Source organism: Apteryx rowi, unplaced genomic scaffold (assembly GCF_003343035.1).
Source record: "Apteryx rowi isolate R43461 unplaced genomic scaffold, aptRow1 scaffold_232, whole genome shotgun sequence".
In the NCBI taxonomy this organism is placed as follows: Eukaryota; Metazoa; Chordata; class Aves; order Apterygiformes; family Apterygidae; genus Apteryx; species Apteryx rowi.
This window is the reverse complement of record NW_020448664.1, coordinates 264,936-282,682: the sequence shown is the minus strand read 5'-3', so window position 1 is coordinate 282,682 and position 17,747 is coordinate 264,936. Positions and strand designations below refer to the sequence as shown.

The 17,747-nt window shown below is 37.4% G+C and overlaps 1 protein-coding gene across 9 annotated transcripts in view; it reads right to left on the bottom strand.

Moving 5' to 3' along the window:
• Positions 1–17,747, bottom strand: part of PHF21A (PHD finger protein 21A) — a 137,333-nt gene that overhangs the window by 11,664 nt on the left and 107,922 nt on the right. For 8 of the 9 annotated variants that reach the window (XM_026065785.1, XM_026065787.1, XM_026065786.1 and 5 more), the window contains 9 exons: positions 15,933–16,133; positions 11,831–12,085; positions 9,964–10,050; positions 7,717–8,013; positions 5,921–6,019; positions 5,007–5,058; positions 4,094–4,173; positions 3,569–3,629; positions 639–802 (listed from right to left, as the gene is read on the bottom strand). In XM_026065785.1, the coding sequence (XP_025921570.1) occupies positions 639–802; positions 3,569–3,629; positions 4,094–4,173; positions 5,007–5,058; positions 5,921–6,019; positions 7,717–8,013; positions 9,964–10,050; positions 11,831–12,085; positions 15,933–16,133 (1,296 nt within the window). Of the gene's footprint in view, positions 1–638; positions 803–3,568; positions 3,630–4,093; positions 4,174–5,006; positions 5,059–5,920; positions 6,020–7,716; positions 8,014–9,963; positions 10,051–11,830; positions 12,086–15,462; positions 15,603–15,932; positions 16,134–17,747 lie in introns of those variants that run through there. The other variant, XM_026065792.1, reaches the window with a different exon arrangement.

Genomic DNA, 17,747 nt, shown 5'->3' with positions numbered 1-17,747 from the left:
AACAATGAAATAACGGTGACTTAAGAAAGGTTGTGCTTTGAGTGACAAATCTTATCTTTAAGTTAATTTAAAATAAGTACACTTGCTTCTTTATAAATCATTACCAAATGACTAGATTTCATTCAAGGCAGGTTGTGTGGCCTGAGCACAGAAGTGAAGTGTTTAGCTTCCCCAGTACATCAGAATTTCTGTAAACAGTGCTCTGAACACTGCTCCTGGCTGCCCGAGGTGTTCGAAGAGGTTTCCCTCCTTTCTCTCATTACAGAAACACCACAACTTTTTGTTACTATCATCTGTAAGTAATACTTCTCATTCTCCCCTCTCCCCGTTTTCATGGATGACAGATTCAATTCAGTTGGACAGGATCTCAGACAATGCACAAAGGAAATGAGCTCATCTAGCATGCCTGGTGCTTCCCAATGTTTCGATCCACTAATGGACTTCTAAATAAAATCTCTACAGGATAAGAACATAGGTGTAAGAGGAAAAAGGAAGGGTGTTAAAGAACGCTTGACTGTTTCACAGCACTGAACCAGAACAAATGATGAGTGAGACTAAGAAAAAATCTACAACAGCTTTCCCTGTGGCTGTTTCTGTGTATCTTTCCAAAAGTAAACCCTTCCCCAAGAGTTACTTACGTCTGTGGAGCTGGGGCTAGGCAGGGACACAGGCTGAACAGCTGCGGGAAAAGTAAATGTGGTCTCTGTCTTTTCATTTTCAGGGGAGTCAGGATAACTGGACAGAGGGGATGTGGGGGTCAAAGCCCCAAATCCCAGCACCGTGTTGTATTTAGGTGGACGACCTACACATTAACAAAAGGGAACAAAAAAAAAAAAAAAAGGAAAAAAAAAGGGAAAAATGATCTTACATACCTTTGGCCAGTGGTCCTCATTGGCTAGCATGAAAAAGGAAATGATGTAGCACAGAGAGGAAGTTAATATAAAAGTTACAAGTGGAAGGACAGAAGCAAAGATTTAAACATTTTTTAGAAGTCTTTAAGTAGAATTTTGCAAGGAAGAATATTTAAAAGACGTATTTTAGAAGAAAAGGAAAATAAGCTCTGCAGAGGGTCAGAGAATCACTCCCAAGAAAGCAGTTTCCATTCCTAAAAACAAGACTATTCAGTTTTTAGGAAAACATGTTGGCACCAAAACTAGAGAGAAGCCACAATAACTACTATTAATTCCTTCTTTCTACTTTTATCCCGTACCTCCCTATCTATCGAATGCCAGCTTAAACCTACACAAAGGTTAAGTCCTTTATCAGAAGCCAGCACTCACCATTCCAACCTCCTCCTCCTTTCCCCTTTTTTTAAACCCACTCACCCACAGATCAGCACTTTCTACCCTACTGGCACATCTTTTAAGCTAGGCTTATAGCAACCATCTCAAGAACAGGTCCTATTGTGTGACTCATAACCCCAGCACTACCAGTTGTAACTCTACAAGCTTCCACTGTAACCTTTTCCCCAATCTAATATTCTTTCTTAATTCTTTCAGTCAAGTATGTTTGATTTTGCACAACTCCTATATGCTCCTGTAAACTAGCAGAAGTGCAAAATGTGTTTGTAACAGTCTTCATAAAATTATGTATGCAAAGCAAGACAGCAAAAAACAATATGTAACCACCGTTTTTGCCTCCCTTCTGCAGGGAAGTCCATGGATCTGTGAACACTATAGGTGTTAGAACCAAGGAAAATTCCTCAGACTCTACATTTTACAGATTGCCAGCCTATACCTATTAACATGCTAAACCTTGCATTTAAGGTCTGGATATGTTCCAGAACTAAGCATGTCCTTGGAAACAGATTTCTGATAGTGATGCCCCTGGCTGAAATTTTTGACATGCTCAGCAGCATCCAGAATCAAACTAAAGCTCTCAAGGGCACATGCTTGCATAAGCTCTTCACCTAATATATTGCTATACTAACTCAAATCACAGAACTAATGCATACACCCAAATCTTTTGTCAGTTGAAAATGTGTGCTACTAATTTGGTGCTGATGCAAGGTGCAGGCTCACAACAGGGAGTGAGAAAAAAAGACAGTATATTAGCAGTCAGTGTGCAAAAACAGTCCAAGAGAGTATCAAGTAAAAACACATGCCATCCTTTGCATTCATACAGTCATTGTTCACACTGAGTTATAAAATAGAATTGAGAAATCATTACTAGAAGAAGGAACATTTACTTATCCACAATGCAGATCCAAAATTCTCTCTATATAATACCTACATCATATCATTCTTTAAAAATCCATTTAAGGTTATTAGAGGAAGGCACTAGAGACTGATGTCCTTTATTCAGAAACAGCATGGCTGCAGAAGTGTCAGTTTTGCCATATTGCCTGCTGGACTGAACAGGTACCTCAAGAGCAGCACAGGTCAAATGCATATTTGACCTTGCAGCCAAAAAAAACGATAAGGTTGTTGGTTGGTGCTAGGTAGGACTGTAGTATTCCTCATGCAGGCCCCTGTTCTATATGAACTGGACTAATATCAGCAATTCAAATAGACCATACCAATGCAGCCAAAGAATAAAGATTTTCAGTCAGATTTTCAGTCACTACTGGTCTTGGTCAGATCTAAATGAACAGCTTAGATGGGAAAAGCTACATATTTCACTATCAGTCCCCTGAATCTTCTATTGAACTACACAGACATACATGTATACTGATTCTGAAATTCAACACAGCACATGGCTTATACAGTTCCCTGATTTTAATCATACAATATACAGCTTGCATAATACACTTTTTGGAGACTTAGGGTTTAAATATGCTTGATTACATTTTTTTAGACAGAAAAATCAGGACTAGAGAAGATATTAGGAGTCTTTAAGAACCGTGGAAAATCTCAAAAGTTAGGGAAAGATTGTCACATATGTGTGGCTGAGCTTAGCTTTGATTTTCAATGCCACACACAGAAAACAGTATCAAGTTCTCTGCTATGCTATTCTGACATGTTTTATCATTACAATCTAAGTCCTAAAATTTCATGTGTTCTACAGAAGGATTTCCACTGAATAACACTGCATACCTGTAAAAAAGATCATCTTTCATTTTAGGACAAGTGGCACTCTGGTTGCAGAAAAGTGCTCAGTAGGAGTAAGAAAGTTTTCTTGTTCAAAATAATTTATTTTGAAGGACCTATCTCTACTCCCACTGGGGAACAGCCTTTTCCCGCTCTAGGTTTCCTCTCCTATTCACGGCACAGACACCTTTCCCATAGCCTCCTTCTCAACAGCAACAATACAATTTAGTTATTAACAACAGTATCCTGACAGCAGCTTTATTCCACTAAATAATGTTCAAACATCTCACCTTTCTCTTTGCTCTATCTATTATCTGTTTTTCTGGAGAATGAAACTGAAATGAAACATTGAGTTGCCTATTGAAACCTGCTGTGCTAATCCCTAGAACTTGTAATCTTTGTCTACCATGGAAATTTACTGCACAAATGTACTACTGTAAAGTCCTTCATTGTTTTGCTCTTTGAATCATCAAGGGGACTGCAAATGCAAGATGGAGGAAGAGGCATACAGCAGAGAGACATGTCTAAGAATACCTCACCTCTTTTACGTGTCCCAGGATGCATTGTGCTGTTCAGGTACGTGACTGCACTCTTCTTGCGCTGCAGGGGAAAAAACAACATTTTTAGTTGGCTAACATTTTTGGCAACAGCTATATGGAATTGCTGAGAAACAGCAGGATAGTACTAAGTAAGATTACTGGCTGTTCTGTTTTCTGGAACATAACTTCAGAAAGGTTAGCTTTTTATACTCTTTCTGACATCTGGACTGCTTCAGGCCAATATGCAAGCTGACCTGCTAAGAGTATGAGTAATACACGCTGCCTTTCAGTGTCAGCTTTAGAGAGGGAAAAGGCAGAAAAAGGAGTCAAGTATCGTAAGCGAACAACCCCATGTATTTACTATTAAAAACTCTGAGGATCACATGGTTACAATGACCTTTTGAATTATAAATGATAGCTTGCTGGTCTAGTTAGAACTGAGACAGCTTAGTAGATAACAACATGGCAGAAGTACACACAAGCACAGAATGAAAGTGCAAACTTCCCCCAGCAAGAGGTCAGTACCTCGGGCTCAAAAACGGCTCCACTGTACACTGGATTTGCTGTTGTTCTTCTTTTCCTCTCTTGTCGCTTACTTTGGATTTCTTGTAAAACAAAGCATTTGGGTTAGAAAACAATGGGTTCAGAAATCATATAAAGTCCTCAGAATACAGTTTGCATGTGAGGATGGTGATGAAGATTTCTGCAGGAGACCAATACTGCTGATTACAGGCAACTTTGCTGTATTCCAAATTTTTGAAGGTTTGAAAACCAAGACCTGACAAGAAATATAAGTACAGTGCTCAACTAATTCATGAAAAGGCTATCTTCCTCTCTCCAAGTAAGAGTATCCCAAGACTAAAGTATATTAAATTGATGGTCAGCGTCAGTGGGAGCCTAAACCCAAGAGTCTCTGGTAACCTTGTTGAGCTTAAAAATAAATACAGTACAGAAATATGCAAGTCCTTGAAATGTCAGGCTGTATTTCACTGTATAAGATTACAGAGTTTAAATTATCAAACCAATTATAGTCTAACAACTCAGTTTACAGATTACAGTCCCATGAAATCATGAAATGCATAAGAAATCCAGATGAGGGTTAGAGCAAAATTATCTGTGATACAACTTTTCAGATACAGGGCCTAATAGACAGCAGTGGGATTGTCACAAATTTCCTTTTCAATCAACAGAGCATATACTACCTTCCCAACCACCGATCTCAGCTGCATAAGCAACTGCTTTCTTTCAATATAATAAGGGGGGGAAAAAAAGGATGCACAATAGAGACTAAGTTAGATCCAAAGTATGCACATCCCAAATGCACTTCTGTGCAAAAAAAATACTGCACTTAATATAGAAACATTTTGCATGTGTACTTCCAATTCAGAATGGCCATGAAACGGAGAGCTTGAGAACCAACTTCAGATATTTTTCTTACCTTCCAGGTGGTCATGAGTAACTAGTCCCAGAGACACCATGAAGGCAAGTTTCTGTTAAAGGGAAGAAAGAGAAAAAAATATAGATATCATGCCAATTCCAATCATTAGAAGGAGCTACTTCACTTAGACCATTTAAAGTCAGTTGACAGGTAACTAAGCAATGAAAATATTATTAATAATGCTTTGCTTCTATGAATCACTTTTCATCCATATACGTCAAATTGTTTTACAGAGGACAGACATTATTCCCATTTTCTAGATGGGAAGACTAAGGCTCAGAAATAGGGAAAAGCCAATTACTCATGATCATAGAGCTGGCAGAGTTGGGAACAGGAAAGCAGTTTCTTTACATCTGATCCAGCACTGAACTGACTGTGTGATTGGCTCTTAGTATATACACCAACACAGTTCAAGTGCCAGCAAAATACTGCTGGTTGCAGAACATGATCTCCATAAATGGCAAACTACTAGGAGCAACTCTGGTTTATATCTGCAGCTTTGTAAGGGTTATGGCTTTCTTAGAGGATTCCAATCTTAATGAAGGAAGTGCACAGATCAAAATAAAGACAGAAGTCCAGCATGAAAAGTAACTCCAAAAGTCTAAAAGCTCAAAAAAATAGAAATCAGTGTTGTAATCAAGCCTTCTGGCTGAAAGACCTATCAAAGGGAAGTTCTGGTCTTCTAACTTACAAAAGACTCAAAAGTCCAATGTATTTCAGGACTGAAAAATGTAATGCATTATATCTATTTAGATTTCCTATTCTATAGCCTTATGAGCTACTGCTGTCCAGCAGAAATGCATGGAGTGTTACAAGTTAAGGAGCTCTGAGTGAACAAAGGGGAAAAATTGTTTTCTGAAGAACAGAGTATTTCCTTTTCTTCTTAAAAGAAAGCTCTGGATGTGTTCTAATACCTGCGGATTTTCTTCTCGTTTTGGCTTCGGTGCAGCAGGTGGAGTAACTGTACGACTTTCTGTTTGCTTCTCTTCTGCTTCCACATGTGGTTTAATAGCCTGAAAAGAAACAGTGTTTCGCTCATTCAGTGATAAGAATGATTTTTTAGTTAAACTAAAAAAGCAAAACAAATACTTTAGCAGATGGAGGGAAAATACAGTTTAAAGCTGGCAGTATACTAACAAAGACTTAATCTAGGAATCTGATGAGACGAATGTTAGATATGTTATTTTGCTTTGACAACGAATGAAACATGCCCAAAACCAAGAAAGCAGCTTCGTAACTGTTCCATCAACCCAAGCAACCATACAAGCAATAAAAGTCATCTTAGAGTTAACTCCGTTACAGAAATCACTATACTAGATGGGAAAACTAACAAACACTTTAAGAAAAATCATCCCATGGAAAACTTCCAGGCAGAAACCATTCTCCATGGTACACACACTTTGTACTTCTTGTCCCTCAGTTCTTCATGAAAAGTTATGTTCGACTCAAACTGCCTCTCTAAATCCTATGATCTCAGATGTTTCTGAAGCTTATTTCTTTTCTGAAGGCAGAAACCCCTGCAATGGCATCACAAACCCTGCATGACAATCCTCAGCCTGTGCCATATCTGTCAATGCCACAACCTGAGTGAGAAGGTAACCTCTACAGAGACATCAATTCTTGTCTCCATTTAACAACCTTTATCATATAGGGAAAATATACAGAAAAAACATACATAATTAAACCACCATAATTTTTCTGTGTGCTTTCCAAACATTTTCTTGAATTGCCAGTAATTATTCAAAGAGCAAACAAATATTGCTGATATCAAAAGAAATAGGCATCAAAAGTATAGTACTGTAGAAGTACAACTTCAAGTCATAGGAAAAAGGCATGCATTGCTGCATAGCTCGTAAAACAGCTTTAAGGGACACACAGACCTATTCATGTGAATTCGTAAGCAGAACTGAGCATGAGCATATCTTTCATGCACAAGATTTTCACAGTCTCCATAGGTGAAAATAACTTCAAGGCACATTAATCCATATGAAATGGTTAAAAGTGGAAAAAAAGATTGCTTCTCTTGAACTGAGTGGCAATGAGTCTGCACTTGCAACCCAATTAGATCACACTGACTAAAGTGATGTATTAGTTTATAAGTCTTTTCTGGAGAGAGAATTTATAACTAAACTTCTAGAAACTGTTCCGGAGAGTCTCTCTTCTGCTCATTCAATCCAAGTCAGATATGGAAAACTATCAGTCTTTGGAAGTTGAGTGAGACTATTTTGTCTCCAATCAAAAGATTATAGGAACAAGGAAGAAATGCCTACGTTTGTTGTGTTAAAGACGCCTATGATTTTGCATAATTTTAAGCTTTCTGGTGGCCACCATTGTAAAATAGAAACACAGAAAATATTTTTCCTGTGTTTCTTACAGATTTGAAATGAATGTCGATTTCAGTTTGTACCCGTTATCCAAGAGATTAGTACAGCTCAAGAATGTAGCTTGCCTATGAACTACCGATATTGAGACAGTAGGGGGAGCATAAAAACGCTGAAGTATGAGAAAAAGATTCCAATAGGCTATAGTAAAGAACACCATACTTTCTGCCCCAAGAGTTGCAAGTCATTCCATAATTTGCACTACTGTTGGAACATGAATATTTCAAGTACCCACTGAAAATTTCTCCACAGTTGTTATCCTCTCCAAATTGACACCATAAAGCAATAAAGCTAAAACAATGCATTACTAAGCAGTTTCTCATCTGTACCTGTTTTTCAACATTTGGTTTGCTGATCTGTACAGTCTGAGGTCCAGCAAGCCTGGTACCTGGGGCTGCTATCACAATGCTGGTGAGCTGTGCCATCGGGAAAGTTTTGGCTATGGTTGCTGTCTGCCCGTTAACAACACGAACTGGATGTATGGAGTTCTGTGAGTTGGGTAAAGAGGTGGGTGTGAACTTTGTTGTCAACATCACAGGCCTCTGAATAAGCTGAGGAGCTGCAAGCATTGGAGGAGGTGCTGGGGCAATAGGAATGTTATTTTGGGCGACTGGTTTAGGTCGAACCTACAGAAAACAAAAAAGATTCACATACCAATATTTTAAATGAACTTCTTTAGCGGTTTTAAATCTTTCAGTTCAGCCTGTCTAATCTGTGCAATGTTGTCTAATTTCCTTTAGAGTGTAACTTTTTAGCACAGTGTCATAAGTATGCTATGACAAGGAAAAGCCACATTTTCAAGCCTACTTGCATAAAACTCATCCATAACATTTGCATATACATTCACTGTCTGTGAAATTGGCATTTGGATGCACAGACACTTATTTTGCATGCTCATTGCCAAGTGCCTTATATATGTCTAAATCAACATGCTGGTTCTGAAAGCCCAATATTCATGTAGTATTTACAGGCACTGCTTAGGCTCTGATGTTAGAAGTGTCTCAGGGCTTTATACTGAGCCTTCAAGAAATCAAATACATAAACAGTTGACTGCACTCTGAAAGAAAGACTTAAAATTTTCAGCAAGTCCCTGCTACTTTTGTCAACTCTATATATTACCTGTGCAACCATTCTTGCTAAACAAGAAATTTTTCAAGATTATACATTAATCTTTAATTGAAAGTTCTAAAGACTACAGGTAAATGCAGTTACTATTCTTTTTTCTTTCTTGGCCAACTAGAATCTTCCAATACTCTACCACCAATACTTGCTTATTTCTGGCCCATTGTTAATTTTGCATTTATTACGTAGTTACAGAACATAAAAGTAGAATGCATTACTCCGAGAATAAAGTCTTTTTCATTATTTAATTTCTATTGTCCTGTCCACCTTTAATACTTCATACTGCATTTTATCTTTGAAAACTGGGTCATATTCTAACAGATCTCACCATCCCCAAATCTTATTCAGATACCAGCCTATATTTTTCCTCTCTTTTTCTTTTACTTGCTGAAAGTTTTAAACTTTTATTCATAATGCCACATATTTCTTGCAAATTAAATAGTTCTTCTAAGTATTTTTTTAAGTGTGTTTCCCAAACCATGAAAAAATCACAAAATACAGTTTTATGGCTCAGCTGCAAACAGAGGTCACTGTCTGTCACAATATGGAAATACTTTGGAACAATTTAGAGACTTCTTGTTTTTCCATTTTGCTCCTGAAGAGCAAACAATGATCAGAGAGATTTAAGGCCTTGGATAATACTCTGATTTTGCTCATTCCATTCATTCCATTTTTTTGCAAATATGATCATATATGGTCATCACATGCGAATCATATAATCATAGACTCATGCAGTTTGGGAAGGACCTTAGGAGATCTCAATCTAACCTCCTGCTCAAAGCAGAGCCAATGCTAAATACAGACCAGGTTGCTCAGGGTTATGTCCAGTCGGGTCTTGGAAACCTCTAAGGACAGAGCTTCTACAATCTTTCTGGGCAGCCTGTTCCATTCTTATTTGTTCTCACAGTGAGAAATTGTTTATTTGTACCTCATCTAAGTCCTCCCTGTTCCAGTTTATGAGCATTGTTTCCAATTCTCCTGCTGCGCACCTATGGCTCCATCTTCTAAATAACCTCCTTGTAGGTATTGGAAAGAAGACTGCGGTTACATCCCCCAAAAAACTTCTCTTCTCCAGGCTGAACAAGCCCAGTTCCCTCAGTCTCTCCTCACAGGCCACATGTTCCTGCTCCCAACTATCAGTCCCAGCCTGTACCAGTGCAGGGGTTAGTCCATCCCAGGTACAAGACTTTGCATCTGTCCTTGCTGAACTCCATGAGATTCCTGTTGGTCCATTCTTCTAGCCTGTTTAGGTTCCTCTGAACAGCAGCACTGTCCATGAGAGTATTGATCGCACCCCCCCAATTTACTGTCATCTGAAAACCTAATGCAGATGGATTCTGTTTCCTCCACAAGRTTACTGGTGAAGACTGACAAAAATGATGTTCACAGAAAGCATCGCCTATTTATGTTATAATTAACTTCCTTCTTCTAATTTTTGGTCTTTGTATACTCACCTGTGGAAGAAAATTTGGACGAGGAGTGAGTCTGGGAGGAGGGATGAACTGCGGCACTTTTATGGGCTGAGGTGTAGCCTGAACCTGCTGTAAGAACATGAGAGAGAGTTCAGTAAGAGAAAAGTAGCTTTGAAATTGTTCACCAAAATCAACATGCTGAGTATATTTTCAGATCTGATATTCCTCAGTTTAGGTTGGTTTTCTACTCTGTAAATAATTTTTCACAGTAACAGGATCTTCATTAGAAATGCACTGAAGACAGAGCTAGCCTTACTTTCTAGTTCCTACACACCTTGGATCATAAATTGAAGGTATCTTTCCTTTTAGTTCAACCGTACTAACTACTTGGCTCTGAAATCTCAAACCGTTTTCCTTGAAGATAATGAAAACTTGCATTTGTTTTAAAAGTTAAAAATTGCTTTTAAAACAGACAGAAATTAATACCAGACTCTGATGTCCAGCTCCATGAACCTTTGTCCTATCATACGGAATGCTATACAAAAGAATGAAAGAGCATTTCAAGTAAATAGGAAAGATTTGGAAGTTGCAACTCTTCTGTTTTTAGCAATGACACTATGAGGGGCTGTAAATACACAACTTAAGGCTTAATTTTCAAAAGTAGGACATTCTTTTTAAATAATTAAGGTGTGATATTCAGAAGCCCCGAGTACTTCCCTGACTACCCAAAATCCATGGGAGCTGCCATAGCACTAACCTCTGAATAGCAGATACTAACTATTCTTAGCTGAGTAGTCAGTGAGATTCCCTGAAATAAATGTCCATTTTAGTTTCTACCCTTCTGTGCTTCTGACCACCTCTGCAATGCTAACACTTACTTCAAAAAGGTCTTGAATTGATTAATTAATAGTTGAGAAAATATGTTGAGATTGTTGATGAAATGTGCTATAGAAACATAAATCATGGATGATTTTTAAAACAGGATCACCTCCCCAAACCTGTGTAAGTTATTTTGCAAAGGGCCAAGCAGAAATGTGAAGGACAAATAAGAGTGGGGCAAGAAGTGACATGGGAAAAGAGAATAGGGGAAAAAACTCCACTCAAATAGTTGTCTTCACCCTTATTACAAAATTAAGCCTCATTAGGAAGCAAAATTACTTCCATTAGCATTATTAAAATGTATTTTTTAATAAAGATAAACTGGATTAGCTTTTAGTGAAGGTCTAGACCTTTACTCCAGAAGTAAAACTTCCCTGTTATGATTCCATACAATGCCTAGTTTCCAGTCCCAGAAGCATATAACCCAATTCCAAAATATTACGTATATTTCCAAGTGGCTGATTAACTTATTCACCAGGCTAACTTCTGGAAAAGACTGAGATGTACTCAAAGCACTTTCCCAAATGCTTAAGGAAATAGGATCTGTGTATGAAAAAGTGATGAGAGAAGATATGGTAATGAGCAAAGTTAAGTGGTGTGGTCTAACACTACAGAGAGACTGACTCAAAAAATCTAAGATGAAATCTCACACTGATCAAATTAAGAAAGTCTATGACACCTCCTTTACCAAATTAGAAAGCTGATATTTTCCAGAACAGAACCACGTAGATTAGGTAGGGGCAATACAATTACTATTTCCCCATGACTAACAATTACTCACAGGGAAAACTTTACACAGAGGTGATGACAGCACTAGTTTAATTCAGTAAAGTAAAGCAGTAATAGCAACTTATATAGATAATAATGCCTTTCTCATTTTAACAATGTCAATTAATCAAGTCTCACAACATGTCCCCAGTTTTCTCCTTTCCGGTGCAAAAACCTGACTGCTCATTTACATTTTTTTCTGATAGTCCTCTTGTAAACCAGAAACACACGTTTCCTCAGGGCAAACACATGAAACGCTTACCAAGGTTACCGTGTTTTTTGCCACTATTTGGACTGCCTCAGCTCCTGGACCAGAGACCTTATTTGTTGTCTGGAGGTTGACTGGAGCATTCTGTGCATCTGTGCTGAGGACCGCTTTCTGACTGTTGTTGATAGCAGTAACCATGGCAATGGTAGGTCTTTGACCCACCACAGAGGCAGGCATGGTCGCAGTTGCTGCTTTCAAGACGAGAGGTAGTGTCTTAGTGGTGATCATAGAAGCTGTAGTTACAGTTTTCTAAGGGAAACAGAAAATACACTTTAAGAGACAGACACTTCTTATCAGACAGGATGTGGGTTGGTTAGTCAGAAACAATAGATAGAACGAGCAGGAAAAGCCAATCCTGGGTCTATCTACCTACTCTTTAAAGACATGAACGGCATCTCATGCCTCTGAAAACTGGATAGCTAGAAAAAATTCTCATTTGGGGCAACTGTTGGGTATATTTTAATTTGCAGTATTACAGAATGATTCACAAACAATTGTCCAGAAAATGATTATCAAGTGTTAGTACTGGCATATACATTTTTTGATCTTTTAGTTTCATATTACTTCCAAATATGTACTGTCAACATCAAACCTTTAAGGAGCAAGTTTGTCAAACAAACCAGCAAACTAGCTTCTTATCAATTAAAACTCAGATTTTCAAATGGAAACTTTATTTACAAAGTTCTTCATGATCAGAGGAAGCAGGAAAAACATTAATAAATTGGTTTCTTTAAGAACAAAAATGGAATTTGAATTTGGGTATCCCAAATTTCAGTTTTAGTCATACATATACATATTTAGCCTTTAAGTTCCTTTTCTAAGAATATCAGTCAGGCTACCTCAGTAAGCTACTTAGAATCCATCAAAAGATTCAAGTTGCATGGAAAAATCATTTACCATTGCTTTTGTATAAAAAAGCCTGATGTAGGAGGAAGCCAAATTTTAACACTAGCCTTAGTTTGGGTTTATCCTGGAGTTTTAAGTGCTGGCTGCTAGTCTGTCCAGCAGGCTGTAGGCAATTAAGTTTAACTTTTCTGGAATAGGACTTTTTTTGGTGCATGTATGCGATTCCATGATTGCTTAGTTTGGACTACTTAATGCCAGCATTCATCTTAAATGCCTGCATACGCTATACCCACAAATATCAACTCCTACTACTGAAAAGTTAAACAATTACAATTGCATACTCTTGTCCTAAAATGTAGTCTTCTAAAATGTTAGGGGTAACAAAAAATGACAAATCCTGTTCAGAAAGCTACAGGGCTGAGAATCTCCATATAAAACCAGATCACAGAGTGCACAGAAAAATCAACACTCAAAAGAATGGCAAGTGAACTTGTTTTTCCTCTTTGGTGTAAAAAATACATTATACCAATGATACCATATCTTCAAAAGAGTTACGGGCATGATCAAATGCTCTTAGTATGAAGTAACAACCATCCCCTTCCGAGGCCAGTGCTAGACCCTGGAACAGGAAAAAATATTGCACTAGGGATCAGGCAGTCTTTTTTCATGTTCTTAACATGCTTGATTTTAATCACAAAACACCTTTCTTTCTAATAAAATAATATAAATGTATTTCCAGTTGGAATCTTCAGTATTTTCTCTAATAATGTTAAACAAAACCTTAAACAAAACCTTAAACAAAAATGCATTTTACCTTCATACCTCTAATTTCATAATGCTTAAACTATATCCTCTGTTAATTCTGCACAAGTGTGAAAAAATCAGACATTCTATAATGCCATATCAAAGGAGAATTCATGCTTCAATTTCATACATTTGTATAAAATCCAGTCATAATTAAATTTTCCTCGTCTCAACATGAACAATTCCCTAACTTTTAGATTCAAGAGCTTCTTATTGACCTCTGCTGCACTTTCTCCAAAGCAAGATCCTCTCTTCCCCTAATGCAGTGACGTGATTCAAGCTGTTCCAATGAGATGTAATAGAGCGCATTACATTCATCCATAAACATTTTAAAGAAAAGTATAACCAATCATGTAATACAAGACTGTGACTCTTTCAAGGGGTTCTAGTAAGTCTGTAAGTACTAAGAGTATAGCTCAGTCAGCAGATCACAGAGACTGAATTTTCCTGTCACTTTGCCGAGCCTTAATTATCTTGGTTAACTTAGAATAGTCTACAACTTTTCAATGCATAAGTCAATACTGAAGTGCCATTCATAGCAAGTCTCCATTATTTCACATTTGTAATAATATGACTTTTTAGCATGGCTTGCTGCTTTATGAAAATTTAAAAAAAATCCTTCTAATTGGACTATATTAAGTATATTAAAATGTCACTATTAAGATAGTATATATACCTTTATTCCTAAATTGAATTGCTCTGAAAATAACCACTGAAAACATTCTCTTTACTAATACAGCCTTAGAAGATGTATTATTTACAAAAGTAGTCATCAAAAAATTTTATAGAGAAACAAAATATTTGACTTTCCTTTATATGTGAGTGGGCTTTTCTCTGCTGAAAGAGAAGGCACATTTTGATAGAGGGGCAACAGGACAGAGGCACAACCGTAGATGCAGAATGTGCACATAAGCAAGTGAGGTGACTTCAGAGGTATACCAGCATAAATAAAAATAGAACAGTCTTACAGATAAGACCTGGCTTATTTTATCCAAATGAGAGGATGACCTGCCTTTCAGTTTACAATTACCTTCCAGTTACAACTGTATCAATGGTAGTCAAAAGGGCATAGCAGTTTTGTGGCAGTTTCACTAGAGGGCCCTTAACTTTGAACAAAACCTCAATTTTTACAACCCAGGAGATGACCTGGAAGTTAATGCATGAATGCAAAGCATGGAAGATGGAGAACAGCATGAGACTGCTTTTGCAGTCATGTTTCCTGACTGAAAAGTAGAGACAAATGAAACAGCAAAGAGTGATCCACTGTTTGCTTGTAAATATTTTAAGACATTAATATATATTTTTTCTCTTTTAGCATTAATACAGATGTTACTGCTCAAAAATGTCTTTAATTTTTTCATGTTCTTTTTTTAAATAAAAATATAATTACCTAAATCTCACAAATACATTTTTAGAGAGCATCCAAAACAACTTGCTGAGTCAATGAGAGAAACAACACTCCAATCATTTTAACCCCCCAACTACTTCCAGGAAAAAGGGGGTTGGAAATCCCAATTGGTCAAACCATGGTTGTGATTCATTGCAGTATGCATATGGGAAGCTTTAAGGGTGAATTCTGCCATACTCCTATCTATTTACAGATGACCTGTTCAGATTGCATCGACAGGAAAAAAGACCTCACATACCCTTTTTATTACAAAACACCCCTCTGCACTCTCTGTTTTCTTAGCAGACTTTCAGAATGTTAAGTATTCAAACAGTTGAGATTTTCAATGAGTTTGAAATTCCCCTCTAAGTAAAAGCCTACCACTTTCTATAGCAAATTCTGGGATGATGTTTATAATCCTATATTGTACTGAAAAATAGTGTACTTTCCTGATAAATACACTGCTTTCTTAAATTCAGACCTTGTAATTACTGTTGTAATCCTTGCAGGCTCCAATAAGTATCATTTGACATGAGTTACATCTGTTTAAAAAGAACCAAGCAGAAAGAAGACAGAACTGTTTTCTTACATTTTTGTTCACAGATACAGTGGGCACTCTGTTAGTCTTTCATAAATAAATGATTTTAATCATACACCTCATACAGTGCATGTAAAGTCTTCACTGATTCTTGAGACCTATTGGGTACAGACAGGCAATCATTCTTGTACCTGTAGAAAAGATAGGTTAATTTGCTAAACTTTTATTTATTTCTAAGAAAGGTGATACTTCCACCCTCCTTTTCTGGGAGGTTCTGATTCAACTTCTAAACACTAAATACTTTTTTTGACTCATATTGGAGGTTACTGCCAAAAAACCCCCCCACAAGACCCATATGTGCATATGCATAGACAGAAATTCACCTTGGTACACACTAATGGGCTTAAGTGAAAGTTTGTACCTTGCTCTCTGCACCTTTCTTCTTTGATCTTTGCAGCAAACTTTACCTTCAGCAAGAAAAAAATTGTTGCAGAGAATAGAGACATTCTCGAAATATTCACCTGTGATCCAATCACGTTTGGAGAGGGTGCAGTAGACTGCTGTTGCTGTTGATGGTGATGTTGCTGTAGCTGTTGCAGTGGTTGCGGCTGTGGTGTCTGTAATTTGTTTTCTGACTGTGCCAATGGCTGTATTTGAAATTTACTGTCTGGTTGTTCCTGCTTCACTATCAAATTCTTCCGAAGCTGTTCCACCACTCTTTTCTACCAGATAAACAAAAACATCAACAGAAATGATTACAGTTATTTAGCTGCATATACCAGAGAAGAGAATAATACCTAAATAGTTTAAAGTAAATAAAGAACTACTCAGAAGTTTAGTAGAATTTCTCATTTTCAGAATTTGAAAATTAGTGTTATCTGACGGACAGTGTCAACATAAGCCACAGAAGACTAGTGCTGTTGTCCAGCAGGGTGACCCTGCTGTCCTTGCAGAAACCTGTCCAAATTTAGTCTACAAACAAACCACTGCAAGATCTCATTAACATATATATTTGAGACCTGTTTGAATTTAGCAGTTACATATTCTGAAGTTTCTGTCTCCTTCAAACATGTACCATTCCTACATAGTGATGAAAAAGGACTTTAATTTGAAGCCACAAGCTGACTCCAAGGCAATGAGGTGACCACTGTGTTACCAGGCATAGGAACTAAGCAGAGAGAGAAACAATCTGAGTGCAAAGGGGGGAAGAACAGGAAGGGGAACAGTGGTGAAAAATTACAGGGATTGGAACTGCTAAAAAATAGAGCTGGGGCTGAAACTGGGATAGATGCGTGGTCATTTTCCGTTCAATATTACTATTATCTGAAAGAAAACCAGGTAGGGCTACCTACTTGGGAGGCAAAATGACTTGCTTTATTTCACTCAGCTTAAAGGCTTCCTACTACATTACAGATTTCATAGAAGTTTGAAATGATTTTAAATAGATGTTTCTTCATTCTGTATCCTTAGGAGATAACAAATCAAAGAGAAGACCAGGTGACCTACGGGATAAGATATCATGCTGCTACATGGATACTAAGGGGTCACAACTTAATTTATGTCCATATTACACTTCAGTGCAGACAAGGGTGCAAACACCACAAGACTTTGCCACCTTTTGTGGGCATGAGAGAAAACAGGCATTCTCTCCTACACTCCAACCACCACCAAATTATGACAGCCTTAAAAAGCTTCAGATGGATACTTAAGGTCTCTCTCTCAAGAGCACGTGTCCACTTCAGCACAGTTACACTGCATGATTAGCTTCGGAGGAGAACAACGAAGCCAACAGAAATGATAGGGGCTTAATTGGAAAAGCTCTATTGGAAATAGAAATGGTTGGAAAAACTCTAGCAGAATGATGTTTTGACAGAACAGGCTGTTTAAAGTAGTTCTGCTTATACAGAAAGAAAAAGAAAAAAAAACATTCTGACAGAACAGAACGTTTCGATATTTGTTGTGAAGCATTTTTATTAAGACACAGTACAAAACAGAGAACCAGAATGAAGAAGAAACATCCAGTTATTTCAAAACAACTAAAACAATCTTTTCCCTCAAATTTCTTTCACACAGTATTATGAAATTCTGAGCTAACTAAATATCTGTTCTCTATGTCGTTCTTGCTGACATACTTTACAGTTTTGACTCTGAACATCTTGCTTATGATAGGTTAAAACTGCTATGCCTAACGCACTAACAGTGTATCTCTACTCCAGAGGAAGGTAACACAAGGTGCAGGACCCCAAATTGGCAGATTTCAGAATTGCAACTTTAAAAAGCAAAAGAAAACACACAAGCAACCAGAGAAAAAACTCCTGGTTTCACAGGGCTGAAAT